Genomic DNA, 26,947 nt, shown 5'->3' with positions numbered 1-26,947 from the left:
TGATTGAAAAAGATGTCAGTAATAAGTAAAAGAGCAGGGTTTCAATTTACAAGTGAAAACCCAGACAAATGTGCAGTATCAAGGAAAATCATACTTCATTTTGCTTCATGAATTAAGCAGGCTAGGATTCACATATTCAATCAGAAAGTGTTTAAAATGCAAACGACATTTAGAGAAAAGTGAAGGTGTCTGTACTAGTTTTCACAAATAAATCTTTTTTTTGCTTTATATCTGAAAAATAGCTCCCCTTTTCCTCCTATTTGTGATCAATTACAGTTAGCAGTAAGAGAGTTAGCTAGGATTTAACTAGGCACTTCATCAGTAAGTAGTACTGATAACACAGGCATATTCAGAGAATTTCGTTCACAACTTTTACAACCATAAATTATAAATACAGTTCTGCACAGGCTAAATATTCAGCTTTTCAAACTACTTACCTTCTTACACCGGTATTCCTCTACTACTCCCCACTTCACAGCATGTTTTATATTCTACCTAAAAGGAAATTTGCATTTCAGCTTCATAAGTCTGTAGGTAACCTTCAGCCACTAACCTTGCTGTCTTCTGTCTCCTTAGCTTTTCCTTGGAGGGGTTTCTTCTCTTCAAATTCACAGGCTGATTGTAATGTGACCTGACAAGAAAGCATTGAGCTCTCTGATTCAGTAAGTTCCAGAGGTCTCGAAGAATAGTGCTGTGACCCAGTAGTGCCAAAATTTGGTATCGGAAGAGCAGTATGAATAGGCTTTGACCCAACAGCTGGCTGCCTCAGTTTTGAGGCAACCCCAAGTACAGGCATGGCTTCTATAAAAGTATCTTCTTGCTGCCAAAGAAAATGCTTCTAACCTCAGTCTGGTAGACTCCAACTTTAGTACTTCCAGAACAAATACTTTAAACAAAACTAGCAGTCAACATGATTTAAAAAAAAAAAACGAAAAAAACACAACTAATAATATAACTTTCAGGAAGAGGCAAAACTCCCCTTCATCTTTAGTTAAGTTTCTTTCTTGCTGGCTTGAATTCTCATATTCTCATTCTCTCATATATCCATTCTCTCTCTCTCTCTGTTCAGTGTCCATGTAATATTAAATATTCCTTTGGGGAGGAAACTTTTCTTGAAGGTAACTGCTACAAAGCTCCTTCTCTAGGATTAAAGAGCTCCTAGTTTTACCTTTTCTTCTCACTACACAGTCTGAGTCTGAGCACTGAGAGTGAAAAAGAACAAAAGGAAAGCCCTTCAGTCCAACTGTCAAAGCAGCCAAAAGACCACAATAGTGGAAGGACAGGCATTCTTCCTAACTTCAGAAATAACCAGCCTGCATTCTCCTTTTAAAGAAAATTGTATTTCCCCCAGCTTAAAAAAAAAAAAGAATGGACACGATAAATGGCCAAAACAAACAGCTGTTGGAAGAACTTTTAGCCCGGAAACAATCCCAGCAATGAAGCTGTTTGTCTGATTTCCAGCTATTTTTCACTACTGACAGCCATGAACCACGGTGTTCATTCTGTTTCATCCCATGAAATCAGGTTAAATTCATGCAATAGCAGCTAAAGTTGCTAACTCATCCAGCAGATTATGCCTGCCTAGGTTATGGAAATATAGTAAATACAGAGAACAGGGCACCAGATATATAGTAATCATTTAAAATTTAATAATGGTGATAATAAAAATATTTACAGCTAATACATATGGGAAATGTACTACATAGCAGTTACCGGGCAAGCACTTCTTCCTAAAAGAATCCACCTTTGAATAGGAGACAAAGGCCCTTAGAAGTAATTAGCTTAAGGTCACAGAAAATGGGGTTTCTCAAACTGGGTTCAACAAACCACCACCTGGAGTGCTTGCTAAAAACATAGATTCCTGAATTCATCCCAAATCTACCAAATAAGAATCAGGAGGGAGAGGGAGAAGTTTGAGAACTGAATTTAAATAAATTGATTGATTCTCCTAGACACTAAAATTTATGATCTGTATTTTACTTAATTTGTAGCTTTACAGTTCAGGGAATGGACTCTAAAAGGCTTGACTGCCTGTAGTCCAATCTTTGCTTCCTCACTTACTAGCTGTATGAATTTGGCAGTTGCTATGACTCAGTTTCATCTTCTGTAAAATGGGAAAAAATCGGTGCTTCTTTCACAAGGTAGTTGTGAGAATTAAAGAAAATAAATGGATGAAGTCATTAGAACAGAGTCTACTATACAGTAAGTGCTCAATGAATGTTAGGTATTAATGTTATTAGAAATATAATAGCCTTGAGAATTATTGAGGTAAGGTCAAGAGGCGTAATTGAAGAGATTGGCCAGGATCATAGAGTTAACATAACCGAACTCGGTAAAATCCTGAAAATAAAAATGAGATAAATTTATAGTCATTTTTTCCCATCAAACCTAACAGGAAAAGCAGCAATGACTCCTAAAACATACTGCCTTTTAAAGCCTAGCTTAAGTCGAAGGCAGTAAGAGAATCCTAACCAGGCTAGATTTTAGTATCAGTGATTTTGAAAATATATAATAAAACCTCATGACATAACAATTTGCTATTATTCATTTATAAGAAAGAGAGAGAAAAAAAGAACTACTATGAACACTAAAAACACGCTTGTGAAAAGAAAAAATATGATTGGTTAGTCAACTCTGATATTTTCTAAGATAGAGTCACACTCCTATATTTAACAGCTTGACTGAAATAAAATTTACACATAATAAAATTCTAAGGAAATACTTCATGTCACCAGCACCATAATCAAAATGTGGAGTATCTCCTTCATCCTAAAAGCTTCTTTCATGCCCCTTTGTAGTCAACATCCCACACCCAACTCCGGCAACCCATGAAGTGCTTTCTGACACTGGTTTTGCCTTTTCAAGTACACGTTTAAACGAAATCATGCAGTATTTTTGTCTGACTTTGTTCACTTAGCATAATACTTTTGAAATCTGTCCATGTTATGTGTATCAACAGTTCTTTCTTTTGTATAGCTGAGATGTAGTCCATTGCATGGTATGGCACAATTTGTTTATGCATTCTTCAGCTGAAGGACATACGGACTTGTCTCCAGATTGAGGATATTATGAACAAACCTCTATAAATATGTGTATATGTTTTGTGTTGATTTTATTTTCTCATGGATTAATAACTAGGAGGGGATCAGCATATATTTAACTATATATGAAACTACCAAACTGTTTTCCAAAACATACCAGTGGCAATATTTCACACTGTCAATCTTTTAGCCATTTTAGTGAGGTGCATAGTGCATCACTGCAGTTTTAATTTGAATTTTTCTAATAATTTATTTAGTATCTTTTCATATGTTTATATGCCATACCACCCATATATCATCTTTGGTGACATATCTGTTCAAAATGTCTACCAATATTTTTGTCTTATTATTGAGTTTTAATAGCTCTTTATATATTTTGGATACAGGTCCTTTCTTAGATACATTTTTAAAAACATATTCTCCTAGTATACAGATTGCCTTTCATTAGGAGAAAATTCTCTATATATTTTTCACAATTTTGCAGTCGTGAGAGAAAATGTCCTTTTATGCTAAATTATCTTTTCTAGGATTCTGAGTTGTAAACAGCCTCGGAAGACTTCTACCTAGAAGCAAACAGCCTTGGAAGATAGGAATGGTGTTTCCCCTGAAGCAAAGAGTAGATTTATTTGCTGTATATTCTAATAAAAATCATGTCTCCCTCCATGAAAAAAAGGTGACACAGGTTTGCTTACAACTAATTATAAAAGACTTGTGTTTCCTAGGCTCAAAGTTCTTCTCCTGTAACCCAACCTACTGCATATGCAGACATCACCTGGCCCTTGTCACACTGTCCTGTAGGAACTGAGGCTAGAGAAACCTACAGAAGAAAATACGATATTCTGGCTACTGCTATTGCTCTAAGTAATAAACCATCTCTGGTCTCTAACAGAGAAGTCTAATGTCTTCTACCAACACCCATGAATATATGCCAGGTTAACTTATTAGCTTTCAAACAGAGTAAAGTCTCAGACGCCTTATACTTCTTGACACCCTTTAGTTATCTTAATATTGTCTTTTAACAATATCATCAGTTTTTGCTTTATGTATTTAAAGCTTTATCACTGGCTTCATACACATTTAGGATTATTATTTCTTCTTGATGAGCTAGCTGTCTCCTTTAACATTCATAATGAAAATACTTTCTTTATATTTGTTAGTATTTCTTATTCTAAAGTCTACTTTGGCAATATTTTGTGGTTTTTTTTTTTGATTAGTGTTTGGTATAACTTTTCCATTCTTTGTGTCTTTAAAGCTAAAGTGGATTTCTGTTAGGGTATACATTTTTAATCTTGTTCTTTTATTATTTCTGACAATCTGTGCCTTTTAATTGGAGTATTTAGACCACTTCAGATAAATGTAATTATTGATATGACTGGTTTAAGTCTACCATCTTTCCATTAGTTTTCTATTTTTTCTTTATTCTTCTTCCACTTTTTTGCTGTCTTCTTTGGATCGATTCATTTTTTTATGATTCCCTTTTATCTCTGCTATTGATTTAATAACATATAGTTCTATGTCAACATTTTTTAATGGTTGCTCTAGGGTTTACAATTTAAACCATTAACTTATTACAATATACCTTCAAATATTAAACCACTTTATGTATAATGTACAGGCCTCACAGTATTTTATTTTCATGTTCCCCTCACATTTTTTGTTATTATTGTCATACATTTTCTTTACATTCATTAAAATAGCACATTATTACATTGTTCTAAACTGTCAATTTCCTTTTAAAGAAAAACAAAAATGAATAAAAATGCATTTTATGTTTATCCACATAATTTCTGTTTCTGGTGGTCTTTATTACTTTGTGTAGATGCAAATTTCCATCTGGTATCATTTTCCTTCTCCTTGAACAACCTCCGTAAAATTTATTTTATTACAGATTTGCTAGTGATTAACTGTCTCAGCTTCCATTTGGCTGAAAAAGAGTTTGCTTCACCTCCGTTTTTAAAAGAAATTTTTTTCTGAGTATAGAATTCTGAGTTAAAAATTTTCCTTCTTTGATACTTTAAAGATGTCGCTCTATTTTTTTTTTCATTTGCATAGTTCCTAAGGAGAAGTCTGTTGTAATTCTGATCTTTGCTCCTCCCTGTGTACTGTGGCTATTTTATCCAGCTTTTGTTATGATTTCCTCATTTTAGTCATTTTTAGCAATTTGACTTTTGTTATGCTTCTTTGGTTTTGTGTTCATTGGCAGTCTTCAGAGTTTTGTCAAATTTGGAAAATGTAGAACAGTTATTTCTAAAAATATTTGTTGCCTCCCCCTTTCCTTCTGGGGCTCCAATTACATATGTGTTGGACCATCTTCTTTTGTACCACAGGTTACTAATGCTTTCATTTATTCTTTAGGTCTTTTTAACTCTGTTTTTCATTTTGCAATCAATTAACCTCTATTGCTATATTGTCAAGTTCACCAACCTTTACTTATTTCAATAATATTTAATCTGCTATACCTTATCTAGTGTATTTTATTTCAGATAATGCATTTTTCTTCTCTAGAAGTTCCATTGAGTGTTTTTTGTATCCACCATTTCTTTTCTCACCGTATTTATGTTCTCTTCTACCTTCTTGCATTTATGAGGAATATTAATATTAGTTGTTTAATATTCTTATACATGAATTTTATCATCTCTGTCATTTCAGAGTATGTTTTTATTAATGGACTTTTTTTTTTCCTCCTGAATATGACTCATGTTATACTGCTTTTTACATGTCTGGTAATTTTTTCCTGGATGGGAGACATTTTGAGTTATACATTGTTGTGTGCTGGATTTCATGTGGTGTATGACTTTGTAATGGCACAATTAAGTTCCTTTTGAGACTTTATTACAAGCTATTTTTAAAAAGGTACAGAGCAGCTTGTTGTCTAGGGCTAGTTTAACACCACTCCTAAAGAAATACAAGTTTTTGAACTCAAACAAATGCCTATTAAGTGGCCTCTCTACTCCAGCTGGGGGAAATACCCAGTGTCCCCAGACTTATGCAAGTTCTGGGAATTGTTTATCATACTCTTTTCTGGTACTTCTTTCCTTGACCTTTGCTTGTTTCTTCTCATACAAGTACCTTTACCAAACACTGGAGGAAACGCCTCTGTAAGTTTCCAGTGTTCATTCTCATTCTCTCTCTCATTTTTTCCTTCCTTCCTGGTACTCTGTCTGAAAATTTTAGACCTCTAGGCTTTCCTGAACTTTGATTTCAGTCTCTACAACTCAGCACAATGGCTGGACTCTACGTGGGTTCTCCAGACCTTCTCTGGGATCTGGATATTGCCTCCAGGCAGTAAGCTGGCACAATAATAGGACTGGTTTTTAACTACCCTTCCCTTGGGTATCACAGACCTGTGCTGCCTTTTATCTAATGGCTGAATAATATTTTTTTTTATACTTTTGTCCAGTTTCTAGTTGTTTAAGACAGAAGATTAAATCAGATCCCTATTAATCTATAATGGTTAGAAGCAAAAGTAAAGAGTCAGATCTTAATTTTTTTCTCCAATCCATCCTGAAAACTGTTTACTGTTATTAGTTTTTCACAATATACCTCAAAACCTTTATTGGTTTGTTAGCCTCCTTCATTTAGCCGAGAACTTCCCTTAAACCTTAGAGAAGAAATATTTTGTACTGACAACTTGCAAAATGTTTGATTGATTGGGTTAGACTGTCTGCCAGCTCTAATGAGAAAATTCAAATAATAAAAACTAATACAGGATACAACGAGCATGGAGTTAAAACTCTTCTCCAAACTTGGCTTGAAGCACTTAAAACACTAAGATCTGTTTTAGAATGTCTTTCCAGAATCCCCATTGGCACCATTTTTTTTCCAGATATCTGAGAAAATTTGATGCAGAGAGAAGTATTAGCCATGTAGTATACATGAGGGAGCAATAAGCCAAGATATGCCTTTATTGTGGTATTAAGCAGGGGAAAAGAAGGTAAACCAGCTGGTTCAAATATAAAGGTAGGTGAGGAGTACAAAGGAACCAATAATAAAAGTTAATGGACATTTGGAAATGCACATCATAACCACTAAAATGAGGAACAATTCAGGAGAGGTGAAAACTAATTGTATTTGCTCTATGGCAAATATTTGGCATCTTACAGGCTTCCTTACAATATACTACTGATATAGTTAATTGAGCAAATAAAATTCACCAAATTCAGAAGGCCTCTTAACCACAAAGTACAATGAAAAGCAAATACAGTGAGCTTTGAAATGGCACTTCACACTGATATTCTCCCTTTCAGAATATCATCTCCCAGAGTCAAAAATATACACATCTGGAGAAAGGATAGTTATTTTATTAAGACAAAAATCTCTTTGATAGTCTTGCCAGATAAATTTCAGTGCTCCAGCAAGACAGCAGACCTTACTGAAAAAGGACATTAATAACTTTAAAAACAGTTACACTTGAAAGGACTACTCCTATTGGCATATAAGTACACAAACACACTGTGTTATGAAGGTAAAGAAAGGGAACTTAAGCCACGTCCTGACAGTTTGGTCCTGGAAAATGCAGCCAAATAATTTTAGGCATAACAATATGTAAAAACACTTTTTTATAAAAGTATATATTTTTTTACTACTGTTTTTTTGCCACTTTTCATTATTTTCAGCTGTTTTTGAATATTATATATAAATACGAATTGGTTAAAATACAAAGAGATGACTGCTTAAAAGGTATCAGTAATAATGTTGTTTGCAAAGGCTGTACTTACTAGTTGTGAAGAATTTGTAGGAATATCACTTGGAACATTACACATTTTCATATCCTGAGCATCCTAGGGCATGATATATAACCATTGCTCTTACTCTTTCAGAATAAAAATGTTAACTATCCCCTACTTTATTTCAGATATATTGAGGGTGCACCAGGATTCTTTCAGGAATTCAGAAAAAATATTTTCTAAAGTTCTCTTTTTAATTTTATTTTTTAATTTTAACCCAAAAAGTGAGTTAAATTAATTGTTGCCTGTGATCAGGAGATATGTCCCTTTGTTTTAGCAAAGGGAGTTTCAGATATAACTAACTTTCATCTCCATTCTAGGAGACCACCCAGAAAACCCACCCAAATCAATAGCTTTGCAAAGGTGGTCTTTATCACGTCATACAATATTTTACTAGGAACCCTGGGGATATTTCAAAACAGCTGTGTGTGTGTGTGTGTGTGTGTGTGTGTGTGTGTGTGTGTGTGAGAGAGAGAGAGAGAGAGAGAGAGAGAGAGAGAGAGGGAGGGAGGGAGGGAGGGAGGGAGGCGGGGAGGAGAGGAGAAGTACTGAGAGAGTCAGCAAGTTTCCCTATTATTCATCCTACCTGAAGGCATGAAAATAAGAAATGGGAGGGCTTCCCTGGTGGCGCAGTGGTTGAGAATCTGCCTGCTAATGCAGGGGACACGGGTTCGAGCCCTGGTCTGGGAGGATCCCACATGCCGTGGAGCAACTGGGCCCGTGAGACACAACTACTGAGCCTGCGCGTCTGGAGCCTGTGCTCCGCAACAAGAGAGGCCGCGATAGTGAGAGGCCCACGCACCGCAATGAAGAGTGGCCCCCGCTTGCCACAACTAGAGAAACCCCTCGCGCAGAAACGAAGACCCAACAAACACAGCATAAATAAATTAAAAAATAAATTAATAAACTCCTACCCCCAACATCCTAAAAAGAAAGAAAGAAAGAAATGGGGAATTAGGAAGAGTGAGGATGAAAACATGAGGTCTAAGGATTGTTCTACTATCCTGAGTATTTTATTCAGGTGCTTGGTCAGCAACATAATATTACATATACATTGAGATCATCTGTTTATTCCACTGAACAAAAGTAATGATCCAGGGCCACCACTTGTAGTTATAGAGCCTTTCACACCTGGATTGTTGCAGTGCACAATCTTCCCAGCTGTATGCAATGGTCCTATTCTCAATAGCCCAGAAATAAAATAAGACTAATAACTGGAAAACCATGTTTTTGTATCAGGGACATCTAATCCATTGGATTCAGAATATATAGAAAATACACCATAAAAGATGCAAGCTTCAAATATATTCTTAAAAAAGTGTGAGGGAACATTTCACAGTTTTCTTTTTCTTTCTTATCTGCCTTCACCAAAATAGTTTTCCTTTATGTATTTCCTTTTAGACATTGTATTCACCCTGACCTTGACATCTGTTTTCTTTCCCAATCTGTTTTCTTACTAAAATATTGATGTCCAAATATACATTCCCTTCACTTCCACATTATCTGAATCTCAAGGGTTCCTTTTCTTGAAATTTCACAAAGGAAGAATGATTTCTGACAGCAGCAGAAAGAGTTGCCTAAATCTTTCTTACATATTTTTGGTCACTGTTTTTATGAACAACACATATGTTACCCTAAATATCTTCCTCTTTTCTGTTTTAATTGCTTGAACCTTGAACATGGCTGAGTAGAAAAGTAGACTGTTGATAAAGGATGACAGATTTCTGTAAAGATGACTTTTAATTAATTAATTTTAATTAATTTAGTTTAGGAAATTCTTTATCGTTATCAACATAAGATATACATGAGGAGCTTCTAATTTTTTACAAAGTTGAAAATTTAGGCTAAGGTTAAGATGTTTTGTTTTATTTTCCTCATTTTATTCCTTGTACCCATATTCTCTTGCTAAATATTTTCACAAAAACATTTTGTTTCTCATCCCCCCCACAATGCTTCCACAAAATTTTTATAAGCGTTAGGGGCTAGGCAAGGATGAGAATAGGGGGGAAAAAAAGGATAACTAAATTTCGTATCTAAAACGTCAGCCTAGTTTTCATTTTTCAATAGCTATATTTTTAAGAATTAGATTCCTCAAACTTAGAAGAAATGAGAATTTTAAAATTTGCTAATAACATGCTACTAAGTAGCTGGTGATAAGGTAGATTTTCATCTAATAGAAGAGGAAGTTTGACTTAGTAACGTCAGCTTAAAATCCTCACTATTAGTCAATTCTTGTACTTTCAGCATGAGTAGCATATTTATACCATGGTGATGTTAACAGTCAGTCCAGACAAAAAGGAAAAAGAGGGTGAGGGGAGAGGGAATCACCAAAAAAATTTATAAGTTTCCCACTGGTCTCATAAAAAGTTCACAGAAACATCTATCGCTGCCACGAGTCTTCTCTTTGCCAAGTTCTATAACAGTACCAAGAAGGTTTGAAATCAATCAATTCCACTATCACTGACAGAGATCTCCTTAGTCACTGAAAATGCCTTCAATGGATTTTAAGAATATGGAGAAAATTTGCACAGTCAAAATAAAATAGAATAAAATACTATTAGATTTGCTGAAAATGGGATGGGCTGAAATCTATCAACTGGCATGATACATCCTACATGTGAACTTGGAATACAGAAACAGGGGAATGAAAAGTTTGCTAAGTTTTAAAATAATCTCACTTTTCATTACTTAAACTTGGCTTATAATAAATGTATTTTCATATTCTTTATCATAAGTAAAACAAAATCTCTCACATATTTTCTGGAATTAACAGAAAAGAACTGTCTCCTCTTAGATGCAGGCAGGATGAAAGAGGAAATGTTAACGATGAAAGGTAATGTGTTATTTGTCTCCTCTCCTCTAAACCCTGTCTGATGGAGACCATCGGATGCTAACCTGGATGAGGTCACTGAAAACAAAGGGTTCACATACTCTTAGTCTTGGGGACAACACTGCCAACTTTCCACACTTTCCAACTTTCCACGCTTTCTGACAAAAAACAGGCAAACAAAACAAGACAAAACACTTTGAACAAACGTAAATGGAAAGTTTCATAATTCAAATTGGATGGGATAGATTCTTCTCCCATAAAGCCAATTTCTCTGTTTCCTATTAAGCATTAAAATTACTCATTAGAAATATATCATTTTCATAGGACAGTTTTAAAAACCATGCCCCAAAGGATGTGCATTCTAGAAGTTTTATTTCTGTAATTCTTTCAGCAATAACGGCATATTTGCATCTTGCATTGTACATATCCCAGACTCTCATGAAACAAGATATTTGGGATTTCTCTAAGAAGAGCATTATGAGAAATCAATTCAATTCAATTGTATGGCTTGCTCTAAGTTAGTTAAATTATTAAACTCCCATGTTCTTTGAAGTTGTTTTTCTTTATACTCATCAGGAAGAAATCCTTACATGCCCTCTTCCCCAAACACAAAAAGCCCAGTTTCTACATATATTTATTTCACCACACCTCAGCTTCTAATTCATCTGCTTATTGTATCTTATCTAAAAAGTGCTACCTCAATAGCCCAAAGCTATTAAGTGATAAGATCAGGTTCTATATTGTAGCCCTCTTTCTTCTTTCTAGAGAGGAACTATACAACAACATTGCTTGGTCCTGAAAGATGCTTAGACACACATTTACCCAGATGAATTTACCTCTGAGGGTTAAAAGGAGATAAATGAGAGACCAGTGGTGATTTTTTCCCCACCAGCTTGCATCTCTCAGCTGGGTTTTAAAAGCTATCTTACAAAAGAAGCATATGGAGACCATAACTGCTATAGTGTACATAAACAAGAAAAATAATGACAATAACATGCCACGAAAACTATAATAAAGGTGAAGTGACCATTTAATTGCACATCTGGCAATGTTAAGAGCTGAAAAGGAGAAAATCCTGAAGAGAGGTTAACATTTGCCTCTGCAGTAAAAAAGTAGAGTATGTTCTTGACAGAATCACTGGAAGAACTTTTCAAAGCATTTTAATCAACAAGCAGTGCCGTCAAGGAAACTTTAAAGTAAAAAAAAAACAAAACTCAGGTAAACTCAGCAGCTTCTCCTCTTGAGTTTTTCTCCAAAAGATCTGACTTAAACAACGCATCTATGGCAAAGAACAGGGCTTATTATTCCTTCACAGAATATTCACTAAAAGGGTAAAATTATTAGTAAACCTTAAAGTAGGTACAGCCATTCCAGGCTCACAATCTTAAAACAGTGAGCTCCATTTATATAAGCTTTAAAGTTTGGTTGCCCACTTTCTTTCTCTCCAGTTTACATTTTATTGGTATATTTTCTTTCTCAGTATCTGAGCTCCTACAAGCATCCTTCCAAAAATTGATCACCAACGTGTACACAGTAAACTAGGTTTAAGCATCAATAACTAGCCAACCAGAAGATGGAAAGAGTATAATAAATTGGAAAAGAGAATGAAAAAATTGAAATCAATAGGAGCAACCACAATTTGACGGAAGCATGTAAGATACCAGCTGTGCAGACACAGAGTCACAAAATTCAGTTTGTCAATCAGCAAGAATTCATAGAGTTGTTACCATATAGACGGCACTTTATTATTCTCTCTGAACTTTTAGCATTAAACGTTCACTGGAAAACAGTGAAAATTCCCTCCATAGGTTAGAGATCATAAAGATGTTTAGAAGTGAGCTGAAACATAAAGCCCCAAACCCACATTATTTACTTCAAATAACTTAAACTATTTGCCTACTGATATAAATTTTTCTCCTCCAATTCTGGCTTAGGGAAGTGGGGAGAGGAGTGGCAAATAATAAAACGAAATAAACATAAAGCTAAATGGAAAAAGATATCGTGTTTGTAAGTAAAATTCAAAGCTGACTAGGCACAAAGACTGTAGGGTCCATAGCTGGGCACCATTCAAGAGAGAGGCAGTAACACTGCATGTCACAGGCTACCTGGTGGCTTCACCTTTCATTTTTTCTAGTCATTTGTGCTCACATTGGATAAAGAACTTCTAGGTAGTCCTGGATGATAAACTCACAGGAAAGGGAGCAAAGGGATATAAATGCCATTATCTTAGAGCTGATCTGAAAATACTGACCTAGTACCAATTCTACCCAGAAAGTGAAAACAGTGGTTTTCCAGTGTGTTTACTTTTCAGAAGGCTGACAAATTCCTTCTCTCTGTACAAATGCACCTTCTTCTCTGACTGAGCTAAAACCACTTATTTACATATTGATCATAGTGGAGGGTGGTCATCAAGTCTGAAAATATAGATGAATACATTAGATGGTACATGGATATTACAGTACAAAACATCATTAAAAACAGCCTATGTTTCCAGACTTCCTGCTTCTAGCATTTTTTAACAGTCTTCATTCTTAACCCCTTCCAAAGAATACTGTGTTCATTTCCCCCAAACATGCCTTGTAATTATACACAAACCTCCACCAATTCATTCTTAATTACTCTCCCATCAAGTTTCTTCCTGCCTTTGAAATTCTATCTTATATTTCCTCAGTACTCCTGGCTCTTATTCCCTGTCCTCTCAAATCATTTGACATATGAGACTAGCTTGACACATAATATAATGTATTTCAATTCCCCACCTCTGCTAGTGCATACTCATATATTAAGAGGTTCCAAAATACCATAAAATATCGATAGAAAAGTATCCAGTTCTCCTTAGACATCAGATTATTATTTTATTGGAATATCCAAAAATTACTAAGTACCACACCCAAGTTCTAGTTTTGATAGGTCATACTTGGCAATCTAAAAATTACAGTGTACAGTTCAGAAAGGATGTGGAGATGAGATGTAGGGGAAAAAAGATATGATGAATTATGACATCTCAGGAAGCCATGACCACACTTTATATTAGAACTAAGATGTTCTAATATAAAGCGATAATTTTATGAGACTACAATGTAATTTTAAAAGCTACAACTTACTGGAGATGATATACATGATAATTTAAAAAGCCATACATCAAGGGGTGTATCAGGATTGCTTTAATGCACCATATTTAACCTATCTACTCATAGTAGAGATCGTTAGCCTACCCAAATATTTAAAATGAAAGGTCAGTATTTACTATGTGCTCCTGAAAATGCATATGCTGTAATTCTAGTAATGAGAAAATAGTAACATAATAACATAGCAGCATCTTCACAGAACAAGATGTTCAAGTTTCACCACTTGGATTTTTAAAGTAATTGTTTCTCTCCCCACTCTAGTATCCTCCAGATCAAGGGAGATCCTTAATTGCTTCAATATAAACAATAAAAGTAACTGTCATGCCATAAATAAAAAACTGCACTGAACTAAATAGTAAGTTATTACTAAAATTACTGTCTACAAATTATTTGCTTTTTGTATTATTTATTTATTCAGCCTCAAACTTTACTTTGAAATAACGAAGAACATCTGACTGGTAGTGAATAGAGCCAGAACTAAAATTCAAGAAACGTGTATCCCCCGTTCCACCATCAGCACTCACCACCTTGTCAATTACATTGCCATGCTCTGATGTTCATGTCAGTTTCCACCCCTGCAGGCTTCAAGGATCCCCTCCATTAACAGTGCCAACTTAAATGATAGCAAAATCAGCACATCTTGCTGCATACATCTAAATACTTTGGGAAAATTAAAAAAACAAAACAAAACATCTCTTCCTCTCCCTAAGTTGGGGACTCACATTCCAACCGCACTGATTAATAGCCCCAGCAGAAGCAACTTTCTAATCAACATTTTAAAACCATGAACCATCTTAAAACAGTCTTAACTTGTTTTCAAGCTTGCACATCAAGTAGCGGACTGTGTTTTGTTGGGTTTAATCACAGGTGAGTCCCACTAATGGGTAATTCCAGTCTAATTAAGGAGGAAAGTAGGCCTGTGCTCATGAGGACTCACTTTCTCAGTTTACAAACTGCTTCTCCGCACTTCTTTAGTACTTTCCACAGGATCCAGTGTTTTCCCTGTTTCAGTAACTGCCTCTGCTTACCACAATCAGTTGTTTTTATTGGCTCTAACCCACTCATTCCCTTTGAATTCAACCTTTTCTCCCTGTTGTTTTCTTGGTATAACATTTCAAATAAAGATCTCCAGCGCTTTGGTGTTGCTTTATTTATTTCTCTTCCGATTTGCATGGTGTAGAGTTTGGTGGAAGTAGAGTTCAATGCCAGGCCATGGCAGAGAAAGCAGAATGCCTGATTTGGAGACCACATCATCCCAAAGGATTCTTGAGAAATTTATCACAGGGCAGGAAATGTTCTCCCCCAATCAGTTTTTCCTCGACCTATGAAGGGCCATGAGTCTCCCTGAACAATGACACATTAATTCCCCCGGGATATTGGACTTGTGAGTGTCCACCAAACTCTGGCATGGTATTAGGTCAGTGGTCCTTTAATGGTAGTGGGCTTCGGAACCAGTAGGGCTTGCTAAAACACAGCTGGCCGGGCCCCACCCCTAGAGTCTCTGAAATGATAAATCTGGGGGTGGGGCCTGAGAATTTGTTTCTCTAACAAGTTCCTAAATGCTGCTGATCTGGAGACCGCACTCTGTGAACCACTGTTTTGTAGTGTGCAACACAGACAAGAGCAAGAAAGAGGGTTTACTCTTGAGAATAACTTAGATGTATTTATACTAGATGCCAGAAAAAAAAAAAAATAACTGAAGGAAATGAAGACACTGAAGTTCTAGAATTTGCCACCTTTCCTGAAATAGTTTGGATTAGTGCCAGACTCCAATTTTTTGAGTAATTGCTGTCAGTCCTGTGAACCAATCTAGTACTGGCCTTGTGGCTGGTGACTAGTCCTATCCTTCATAATTCCCTATGAACAATCTCTTAGATACACATTTAATTCTGTCTTCCCTAAGCCCTTTTATTTCGATGGGTTCATCTTTCTCCCAGGCTGTTTTCTGTAGGATAGCTTTAGGATTTGGGATAGCCTCTCCATGTATGAATATAACCATTGGAAGGAGGATGCAGAGGAGATACAAACAGAACTGAGGAAAAAACAAAACAAAACAAATCAATCAGGTCTGGTGATCTGAGTGGCAGGAACTGATGGGTACTTTCTTCAGGGCTTCCTAAGATCAAGTTCAGACTTTTTGTTACTCTGTTCAAGGACTGCATTCCGGGGAAAAAAAGACTTGATCCGCAAAACTTGGGTCACATCCCTAGTCCTTGGCCAGCAAAAGTAGAGTACCTTGATATATCGTCCTATCAAGACAGTATCCAATGTCTTTGATGGCTGGTTCCCCAAAGTAAAATGAGTGTGCTGTCAGCAAAAGAATGAGTAATGAATGTTGGCAGGTGAAAACAAAAGATGTCCATTGCACACAGGCTCCTTGCTTGTATGTAAACTCTGCCCAGGCACCAATGGCTGAGAGAATTCCAGGACCCTTAAGAGTTTGGTGACTTTTTATTTATGAAGACTGTCTATGTCAATCCCTGAGTTTTGCTCAATGAGCAAATGTGATTTTTGTTACATTAGGAAAAAAAAAAGTTTCTCTATACTTCATAGGGACTAAGCTCTGATCTCTGAAATAATCATGGAAGTCAGGGTGGGTAGAAAAGAATCATTTATTAAATAGCATTTCATTATTTAAGTTATTTATCTTCATATTTAGCCAATCACTTAAATTCCCATCAGAATAGGCTATCCAGGTATCTCCAGTCCAAGGAGAGTACAAGGTAAGTTAAAGGAATAGAACTGAAGCTGAAGTTTGTTACAATTAAAGAATTTGAATGGCATGGAGTTTGGCAACAGGATGTGGGGCTGTTATTTCAGGCTAGGGCAGTAAAAGAAAACAGAGGAAAATACATGTCTCACTGAATGAAGAAATCCTAGAAGAATGGAATAAAATTTTCTATGCTTATGCTTACCAATTTGCAGAATATTATAAAGAAATGTCAAGGTTAAGTGTAAATAAAAATGTGATGATGGAATCAAGGCTCTGAAATTAATCAGCATCTCCAAAGTCAAGAATCACCTTACCAGGTTATTCATCTGAGTAGTAAGAAGATAAAAGGCTTAAGGGTTAAAACAAACCAAAAAGTAAACTTTGATTTTAAACTCACATACAGTAGAAAATAATTTTAATAAGATATGTTTGTGAATAAAATAATCATAAACTTGAAAATAATTTTTCCATTAATGCAAAAATTAGCAAAATGAATAGTCATAATATTCAAAAAATGATCTTATCTTAGGATATCAAATATTTGGTCATAATATGCCCTAAAATCAGCATAATGTCATAAAAATATGATCCAGCAATCTTATTCCTGAATAGATAACCTAAAGAATTAAAAACAAATAATTCTAAAATTTGTATGGAAACACAAAAGACTCCAAATAGCCAAAGCAATCCTGAGAAAGAAGGACAAAGCTGGCGGTATCACTCTCCCTGATTTCAAATTATGCTACAAAGCAACAGTAATCAAAACAATATGGTACTGGAACATAAACAGATACATAGGTCAGTGGAACTGAATAGAGAGCCCAGAGATAAACCCACACTTATAGGGGCAATTAATCTATGATAAAGGAGGCAAGAATATACAATGGGGACTTCCCTGGTGGCGCAGTGGTTAAGAATCTGCCTGCCAGTGCGTGGGACACGGGTTCGAGCCCTGGTCCGGGAAGATCCCACATGCCGCAGAACAACTAAGCCCATGCACCACAACTACTGAGCCTGCGCTTCTAGAGCCCGTGAGCCATAACTACTGAAGCCCACATGCCTAGAGTCAAGCCCGAGCTCCGCAACAAGAGAAGCCACCGCAATGAGAAGCCCGCGCACTGCAACAAAGAGTAGCCCCCACTCACCGCAACTAGAGAAAAGCCCACACACAGCAACAAAGACCCAACGCAGCCAAAAATAAAATAAATAAATTTAAAAAAAAAGAAAAAGAATATACAATGGGGAAAAAGTTTCTTAAATAAATAGAGCTGGAGAGCTACGTACAATAGAAGTTAACTGGACCTTGCACCATATGAAAAAATAAACTCAAAATGGCTCAAGGACAAATGTAACACCAGAAGCCGTGAGATTCCTAGTAGAGTCTTGGCAATATTTTTTGGATCTGTCTCCTCAGGCAACCCACTGAATGAGAGAAGATACTGACAAATAATATATCTGATAATGGGTTAATATCCAAAATATACAAAGAACTCCTACAACTCAATATCAAAAAAATGAACAATCTGATTTAAAAAATTGGCAGAGAACCTAAATAGACATTTTTCCAGAGAAGACATACCAATGGCTAATAGGCACATGAAAATATGCAGAACATCACTAATCATCAGGGAAATGCAAATCAAAACAACAATGCGATATCACCTCACACCTTTCAAAAAGGCTATTATCAAAAAGTATACAAATAACAAGTTTTGGTAAGGATGTAGAATAAAGGGAACTCTTGTGCATTGTTGGTGGGAAAATAAATTGGTACAACCACTGTAGAAAACAGTCTGGATATTCCTCAAAGAATTAGAAATAGAACCACTATACGACCCAGCAATTCCACTTTGGGTATTTATCTGAAGAAGACAAAACCACTAATTAGAAAAGATATATGCAGCCCTATGTTCACTGCAGCATTACTTACAAGAGCCAAGATATGAAATTAACCTAAGTGTCCATTAACAGATGAATGTATAAAGAAGATGTGGTGCACATACACACAACACACACACACACAGAGGAATACTACTCAGGCATAAAAAATAATGAAATTTTGCCATTTGCAACAATATGGATGGACTTGGAGGGCATTACGCTAAGTGATATAAGTCAGACAGAGAAAGACAAATACTGTATGATTTCACTTATACTTGGAACCTAGAAAACAAAACAAATGAGCAAACTTAAGAAAACAGACACAGAATCATAGATTCAAAGAAAACAGGTGGTTGCCAGAGGGGAGAGGGGTGGGAAGAGAAGAGAAGTAGGTGAGGGAGATTAAGAGGTTCAAATTTCCAGTTACAAAATAAATAAGTCACAGAGATGTAATGTACAGCATAGGGAATATAGTCAATAACATTATAAAGAACTTCATATGGTGACAGATGGTAACAAAACTTAGGGTAATCATTTCATAATGTATAAAAACACATTTTTGTACAGCATAGTGTACAAAGCACTATGCTGTACACCTGAAACTAATATAATATAGTAAGTCAATTATACTTCAGTAAAAATAAATAAAAAAGAAAATTCAAAGCATGAAAAAAAATATACTAAAAATTACAGGTGCATTCATGTTCATAGCAGCATTACTCATAATAGCCAAGAGGTGGAAACAGGCCAAAGGCCCATAGATGGATGAATGGATAAACAAATTGTAGATATACATATAACGAAAGATGTAGCCTGTAAAAGGAATGAAGTACTGATATATGCTACAATGGGAATGAACCTTGAAAACACTGTACTAAGTGAAAGAAGCCAGATACAAAGGTTATATGTCATACGACTCCAATTTCTACGAAATATCTGGAATAGGTAAATACATAGAGACAGAAATCAAACTGGTGGTTGCCAGGGGCTAAGAAGAGGAGAGGAAATGAGCAACTGCTTAATGAGTACAGGGTTTCCTTTTGAGGTGATAAAAGTTTTAAGGAACTAGATTGAGTTGGTGGTTGCACAACATTGAGAGTGTACTAAATGCCACTGATGCCACTTCAAAATGGTTAATTTTGTGCTATGTTATCTTCTCTTATTTTACAGCATTTCCAGTGAACGCCTTTCTTTCTTCTTTCCACCTATCCATGTCCTTCTCTTCTTAGAAAGGCAATTCACATGTCATTTACTGATTTAGATCTTCCTTGTTAATTCCAACCCCAAGTTAACTTTCACTTCTCTGAGTGTTTATACTGTATTTCATATTCAGTCATTCGGTCAACAAATATTTGTTAAGCACCCACTATGTGCAGGGCACTGTGTTAAGTTCTGGAAAAATTTGGTGAGCCCCTTACAACAAATGAGAAGAATTATATTATCAAACTAAAGAAGGCTTAGCATCAAATCAATAAAAGTACTTTGAAAAAAAGAAACATTCCTCGAGAACATATAACTAAATAATCTGACTGAGACTTGGGGATGGAGGTTGTCAGGAAAGGGTTCTCTTAATACCTGTTTTATCATATACTCTCTTAATTATGAATTACTATAATTAGCTTTCCCATATATTAGAAAACAAGGCCAAATACTATGCAGATTATCATGCTCTTAAATGATACTGAAAGAATGGAAGAATGGGTGGAGGATCAGTAGATACTCATGGACTATAGGAGTAGACGCTGAAGAACTGGACAGAGACACTACCACCTAATAACTACAATACTAATTAACACTTTTATTCTTTAAGTTTTAAAAATTTATCTACTATGCACATTTACATCCCATTTGAGAGAAATCTTTTTAATTGAAAAGGTTCAATTTTTCCCTTTAAGAAATCTAACTGCCTTCAATATTTATTATCAGTAGTCATAGCAGGGGAATCTGATATAAAGCTATTTGTTTATTTTTATCATTCACTGCATATTTTAAAATGAGCAAGTATTTTTGTATTAAAATAAGAAAGCTTAATAAAGCTGATTTTACATAAATCTTTTAAGTGGCAATTTAAAAAAAAAGACAATTTGAATATTGGCCTACTTTTATTCGTAATGGCTTGGCAGAAATATTTGTTAAGGAATGAAAAGAATTAAAAAAATTTTTTAAGAAACATATTTGTTGACAAATGTCAAATATCTTAGCTCTATTTTAAATAATTGCCCTAAAGTATTTAACCCTGGAAAGAAAAATCTGCTTAGCCTTGTAGGTCTGCAACATTACGCTAAGTTTTAAAGTATTTTCTTTTTCTAAAACAGTTATCAGTCTATAAATGGAATCATATAATATCACTTTAAAACAATCAGTTACTCACAAGTAATAACAATCAATTATTCACTAAAACATAAAAACATATAATGGATCTTGTACCAAAAAAAATGTGTAAAATGACTAAGTTCAGAAAACTGACCAACAGAATTTGGAACTAAACTGAAAAAGAAGGCAAAACCCGGATCAATCCTGAGCAGAACAGTTTGAATAGTCAGGCATTTGAGAATCTGGTTTTAATAGATACTTGATTTTGTATTTTTACAACAACAAAGGTGACAAGCCAATAAAAATATTTTGCAATTCAATTTTTGCTGCACTGGAGCAACCAGGAACCCAACCAAAGGCAGATCTGATACACAGACCAAGTACATATCTGCCAAACATTAAAGCCAGAATGATTTGTAATTCACCATGGAAAAAGCCACACAAGGGTGGTTTTGCTATGAATTTGAAATTAGCAACTTAACCCAATTTAAAGGACAGAGTTCAAACATAAAGAATAAACAACCCACATCAGCAAAGTACTTTTTTATTCTGCATTTTTTTCATAACTAAAGAAAACAAAAAAACAAGAAAGATAGTAACTCATTCCTCAGTTCACTGGCTAAAATGTAAACAATATACCAAGGAAGAAAGCTAGACAATGTGACATTGTCATTAAAATATCATCGAATATAGGATGTTGCATAATAAATGTACCCTTTAAATTGTCTGAAGGAGTTTTCAAAGTACTAGGCACACAAGAAGAATGTAATTTTTAAAGCTTTTTTGGGGCTTCATTAACACAGTTTACTTGAAACACATTTATATTACCCTAGTATCCACTTACAGAAGACAATTATTTGACTCTCTCAGGAGAAAGTGTTTTCCTTTTGAATCCCTGGGAATAATAGCAAAAGCATTTCTTCTTTTTCCATCTTTCCTTCCTAAAAATCAGAGATAAGCTTGACTGAGCTATAAATGTAAACCACACAGTTAATCTAATACAAAATTCATGACATACCTAACTTCTCAAATCTCTTAGGTATGGTCTTCCTAGAGTCCGTTACTGTGTTTCTCATATTCTTATATTCATGGAAACACTTTAACGCCAAAGGCTTCTTTTAAATGATGTATTCTTTTAAAGAGTGGTTTAGCCCACTTTTATATTTATATGTACAATTCTAGGATGTTCAACATGGAGCCCGTGAGAGACTACATGACCATTCATTCATTTATCAAATATTGAGTCAGCAGCAGCTATGAGCAAAAGTGCTATAAAGAGCAGAGAGAGATGTAAGGAATGTCGTCTCTCCCTCAGTAGCTTACTAACTGAAAAGGAAGCTAAGACAAGACCTTTTCACTTAGAAATCATGAAAGAGTGAAGATGAACATCTCTGATGGGCTAAGGGAGTTACCCCCAAAGGGCTGAAGAATGAAGAATTTTGGACATGAGGGGCAGCTCTTAGTTTTTCCAGGCATTAAACTGAAGTCTTGGGAAGCAAGTCACAGCAAGCATTCCAGGTTGACTTATCATTAAGCAAAAAACCCAAGAAACAAAAATTTAAGTTTTCTATACTAAGTTTTCCAATTTGGATGGAGCACACTACTTTTTCAGAGTTTTAGTGAAATAAAATATCCCCCAAGTTCCATTTTTATTCATCAAAGGAAGAAAGAATGCAAAAAAACATATTAATGCGTTCTGAGGCTCTGAAAATCAATACCGTAAGTACACAGTGTCAAAACAGAAATTCTAAAATCACGGGAAAAACAAATATCCTTCTCTTCCTCAGCATGTATGTTTGTGTGAGAGAGCTGCAAATAAATGTTGAGGATGTGAATTTTAAAAATAGGAGAAGAAATTAAAATTCATGTATAATTAATTTTTAAAATCCATTACATCTCTAAAACCACTTTGAGGTAAGGTTTAGTTTTTGTTCACAATGACAGTATTTTTAATGCATGCTATGTAATGATATAAATTACATATACAGTATTACATATATATGTAAATATATATATGTAAATATATATATACACACACACACACACACACACACATACACACAGTACAGTATGTAGTCAGGTAAATGGAGGAAAGGAACTAATAGTTACTGAGTAATGTCTATGCAGCAGCCACTCTGCCATGTTGCTGTCATATACTTAGCTCATTGAATCCTGACTGCCATACTTTGAGCTAGGTTATAATAGCAGTTTTTTGTTGTAGGGAACTAAAACTCTGTGAGATTCAATATTGTACCCAAGGTAAATCTAGATGAATTAGAATCTGAATTCAAAACTAATTTTTTTCAGATTCTAATGCTCAGGTAGGCAAAGCAAAGAAACATATCATTTTTGGTAAGAAAAGACTGTTGTCATGTTTTGCCCTAATTGCCTCTTTAATAAAATCATAGAATCCACTGTGAATAATTGCAATGTTTTAAAAAATCATGAGGAGTATCCTGGGTGAATAAGTATAGAAATAAATGAGGAATTTTCTATTATGTGTTTTATCTCACACATCTGTGTCCATTAAAAAGCAGGTCTTTTTTTTTTTTTTTTTTTTTGCGGTACGCGGGCTCCTCACTGTTGTGGCCTCTCCCATTGTGGAGCACAGGCTCCGGACGCGCAGGCTCAGCGGCCATGGCTCACGGGCCCAGCCGCTCCGCGGCATGTGGGATCTTCCCGGACCGGGGCACGAACCCGTGTCCCCTGCATCGACAGGCAGACTCTCAAGCACTGTGGCACCAGGGAAGCCCTAAAAAGCAGGTCTTAAAAATATTCCCCCAATTAATTCTTGACAACTCATTCTGATATAAACTCAGATACGTAGGCCACCTCCACAGATGCCAAAGTCTGCTGTTAATTCTAATTTTAAAAGCAGAGTTACATAATCACTTCTAAATAAAATCATAAATTGTTTGTAGACCATAGTAGTACCTACTATACTTAAAAATGACAAGAAAAATGCCTATTTTCTTTGTTAGGAAATATTAGAAAACTAAGGCTAATATCACACCAATGACTTTCGGGGGTCAAATTGTCCATTTTATAAATAGTAACCATCAAAATTTTCACATTCTCTCAAGAAAAATATGAGCCCCAAGCACATTCCATTATACACTCACTAGAACCCATTTACTTTACACCACGATAGCAAACACATGTGATTTGTAGATTTAAATACCTCAGTTTATTAGCTATGGCAGTTGACTTCCATGTTCCATTTCTGCTTTGGGAGAGTTTCATTTCTAAAGCCCACCCATAAATACAGCCAGTCCCTTCCTGCTTACCCTCTTCCCTTTTGGCCTTTACCTATGTTTTGCTGGCCAAATTGAATCTTTGCAGTGGCTGCCAAGTTCAAGGCTTCAAAAGCCATCTCCTGACACTACTGTTGACGTTCCATGAAAGTCCAAGTCTCCTACTATTAAACTATTATCCAAACCCATGGTTTGACATGTTTTAACTGTTATACCTCTCAGAAAGCAAGTACATATGATGGTGAGAATGATGCCTTTTAACACAGTATTCTACTTGTGTCATTAATTTTTTGGGACATTGACTCACTGAGATTACTGTTGAGATTCTGGAAGAATCAAATAATATAACAGCATTATAACTAAGTACAGATAACGTAAAGCACTGTAATCACATACATTCATTTCATATTTAAAATATATATGTATACAAACCCATGTATACATGTATACACATATAAAATTTGTGACACTGTATAGTATAAATCAGAAGTCTGTGTTCTAATGTCAGACCAACAAATGTCAATTGTCACCTCTACCACTTACTAGTATATAACTCTGGGAGAACTTATTAGCCTCCTAGTATTTCACTTTCCTGTTTGATTTTTTTAATGAAAAATAATAGTCTATGATAAGGCTGAAATAGGAGAATGTATGTGAAGAATTTAACATTGTGTGTGACATATATTAAGAGCTCATTTATTGTTAGGTGCTGTCACCATCATTAGCATCATCATCACTGGGGGAGGAATAAATTTTCTTAGTATTTATCGCCAGTCATAGCAACTAAACTTTGGCTCAGTCACATTCTGACTTAAAAATTATAATGAGGGGCTTCCCTGGTGGCGCAGTGGTTGGGAGTCCGCCTGCCGATGCAGGGGACAAGGGTTCGTGCCCCGGTCCGGGAAGATCCCACATGCCGCAGAGCGGCTGGGCCCGTGAGCCATGGCCGCTGAGCCTGCGCGTCCGGAGCCTGTGCTCCACAACGGGAGAGGCCACAACAGTGAGAGGCCCGCGTACCACAATAAAAAAAAAAAAAAAAAATTATAATGAGACAATAATTCTTAATAAAGGATCATGTTGACTTTAAAATCACGTTCAATGATTTATCCATTTCACTTCATTAACAGGAAAGCTAATCAAAGCATTAAACATAAATTAAAAATCCAATAAAGCAAGGGAGGCTCAAAAGTTATATTTGTAGTAGCCTGTTACAAGAAAGAGCCCCAATAATCATATTTCCTGGTATCCAAACCCTTGTGTTATCTCCTCTCACACTGACTCCTCCCACATGTGCTTTGGCCAATGGAAGAAGAGCAAACACTATACAAACAGATGCCTGAACGGTACTTACACACTGGGGTGTGCCCCATCTCTTGTTGCTCTGGCCCAAGCTAGCCTTGTATAGACATGTGGTCCTGCTGAGAGCCAGTACCAACCAACAGACATGTGAGCGAGGCCATGAGGGACCAGCCAACTCACTGCAGCTGCTTGAACACGGCCAAAACACATGGAGCAGACAAAAAACATTCCATCTGAGCCACAGAACAATTTGTTAATGAATGGTGGTCTGGGGGTGTTTTGTTATGTACTAAAAGCTAATTGATAAGGTATTTCTCCTCCAATGAAGTAATTCTAAGTTACTTATTTGGATCAAAGAGAAGTTCCATTTCCTTAATTCATTAATTCGTTCACTGATACCTATTTATAGTATATAAACATTGAAAAACAAAGTCAAATCCTATATGAATCTTGCCCTCAAGAATTTCCTCATAGCAACATGAGGTCAGAGGAAAGGAAGTCCCCCCCAACAGTATTCATAACAGTTATGATATTTTATTATCATTTATCATTAAAAATTATAAAATAAAATTAAAAGTTACATATTCAAGCACCATACATTATCTCATTTATCCTCACGAAGCCTTATAAACAAGGTTTTACTTGTATTCTTATTCCTCGGGTGAGGAAAATGAGGTTCAAGATGTTAAATAATTTGTCTGTCACACAGCTATTAAATTCACTGATTTTCCATAATTTCTACATACAGTTATATAACTAACTATATACATATATAAAAGTTATGTAAGACTAAATGTATTTATATATCACAGTAACAATGAGTTTTAAAAGAGAGAGATCAATGGAAATGCTTAACTTCAAATTGCCTTTACTAAAGCAAATTTGTTAAACATGCAGTGTGTGTTACCTATCCTGAACTTAGTTTCTTCCTCATTTATCAAATGAAGGTATTTGAATACGTTATCTTTAAACAACTTTCTACTTTGTAAAAATTCTGTTTAATCCTTAGGTACAGAAAATTAAATCAGCAAACGTGTTAGTTACAGATTTACTTACTCTAAGTATATAATGAAATAGTCACATCATAATTTTTGAATCAGTTTAACATGCACAAACACATATATATTGAGAACCCACAAAAGATGCTTTTAAAGAACACCACATGTAAATAATAGGTTATAGAAAAAACAAATCGGGTTCCTAAGACCTTGATTAATACTCTTATTAGCTCTGATATGACCTGGGTAAGTTGTGTTCTCTGTGCCTCAGTTTTCTAATTTGTAAAAATAGGACAATAATGTATATTCCATGAATATTTTGTAAATGAAATAAAAAACAAGAGACACTGTTTATCTGTGCTAGGCATTGTACACACATAATCTCCATTCTGACACACAATGTGGAAAAGCACTATTATTTTCATTTTATAGTAAGAAGAAGTTGAAAACTTGTACCAAGGTCACACATCTTAGGTGAAAGCAAACCAGTACTGAAACCCAAATATCTCTGACTTTGCTGCACTGTGCTCTGAAAAATACAAAGGTTGATGTTAAAATGACATGGTTTTAGATAGATAGCTGGCAAGATCAGTCTTCTCGATCGATAGCTAGGTGGTAGCTTGATTTCAATTTGGGGACCATTAGAAGTAAAGTGATCTTAAAAACCACCTAATTTAAAGTAACAATAAGAAAATGGAGTCCCTAAGACATTTACTTATTTGCCCAAGATTTTACTTGATAGTTTGAGAGGAAAACTTGGCTA

General features: G+C 35.4%; 1 protein-coding gene across 2 annotated transcripts in view; it reads right to left on the bottom strand.

The window, feature by feature from the left end:
• The window catches only part of NAV3 (neuron navigator 3), an 835,897-nt gene that overhangs the window by 362,264 nt on the left and 446,686 nt on the right, over nt 1–26,947 (bottom strand). Inside the window, exon 1 of one of the 2 annotated variants that reach the window (XM_049694975.1) lies at nt 554–1,050. The exons of the other annotated variant lie outside the window; for it this stretch is intronic. Within the exon in view, the coding sequence (XP_049550932.1) occupies nt 554–796 (243 nt within the window). The 5' untranslated portion in view covers nt 797–1,050. Of the gene's footprint in view, nt 1–553; nt 1,051–26,947 lie in introns of those variants that run through there. 2 annotated transcript variants of the gene reach the window in all.

Source organism: Orcinus orca, chromosome 11 (genome assembly GCF_937001465.1).
Source record: "Orcinus orca chromosome 11, mOrcOrc1.1, whole genome shotgun sequence".
Classification (NCBI taxonomy): domain Eukaryota; kingdom Metazoa; phylum Chordata; class Mammalia; order Artiodactyla; family Delphinidae; genus Orcinus; species Orcinus orca.
Note: the sequence above shows the minus strand (reverse complement) of the source record. Positions and strands in the feature narration are given on the sequence as shown.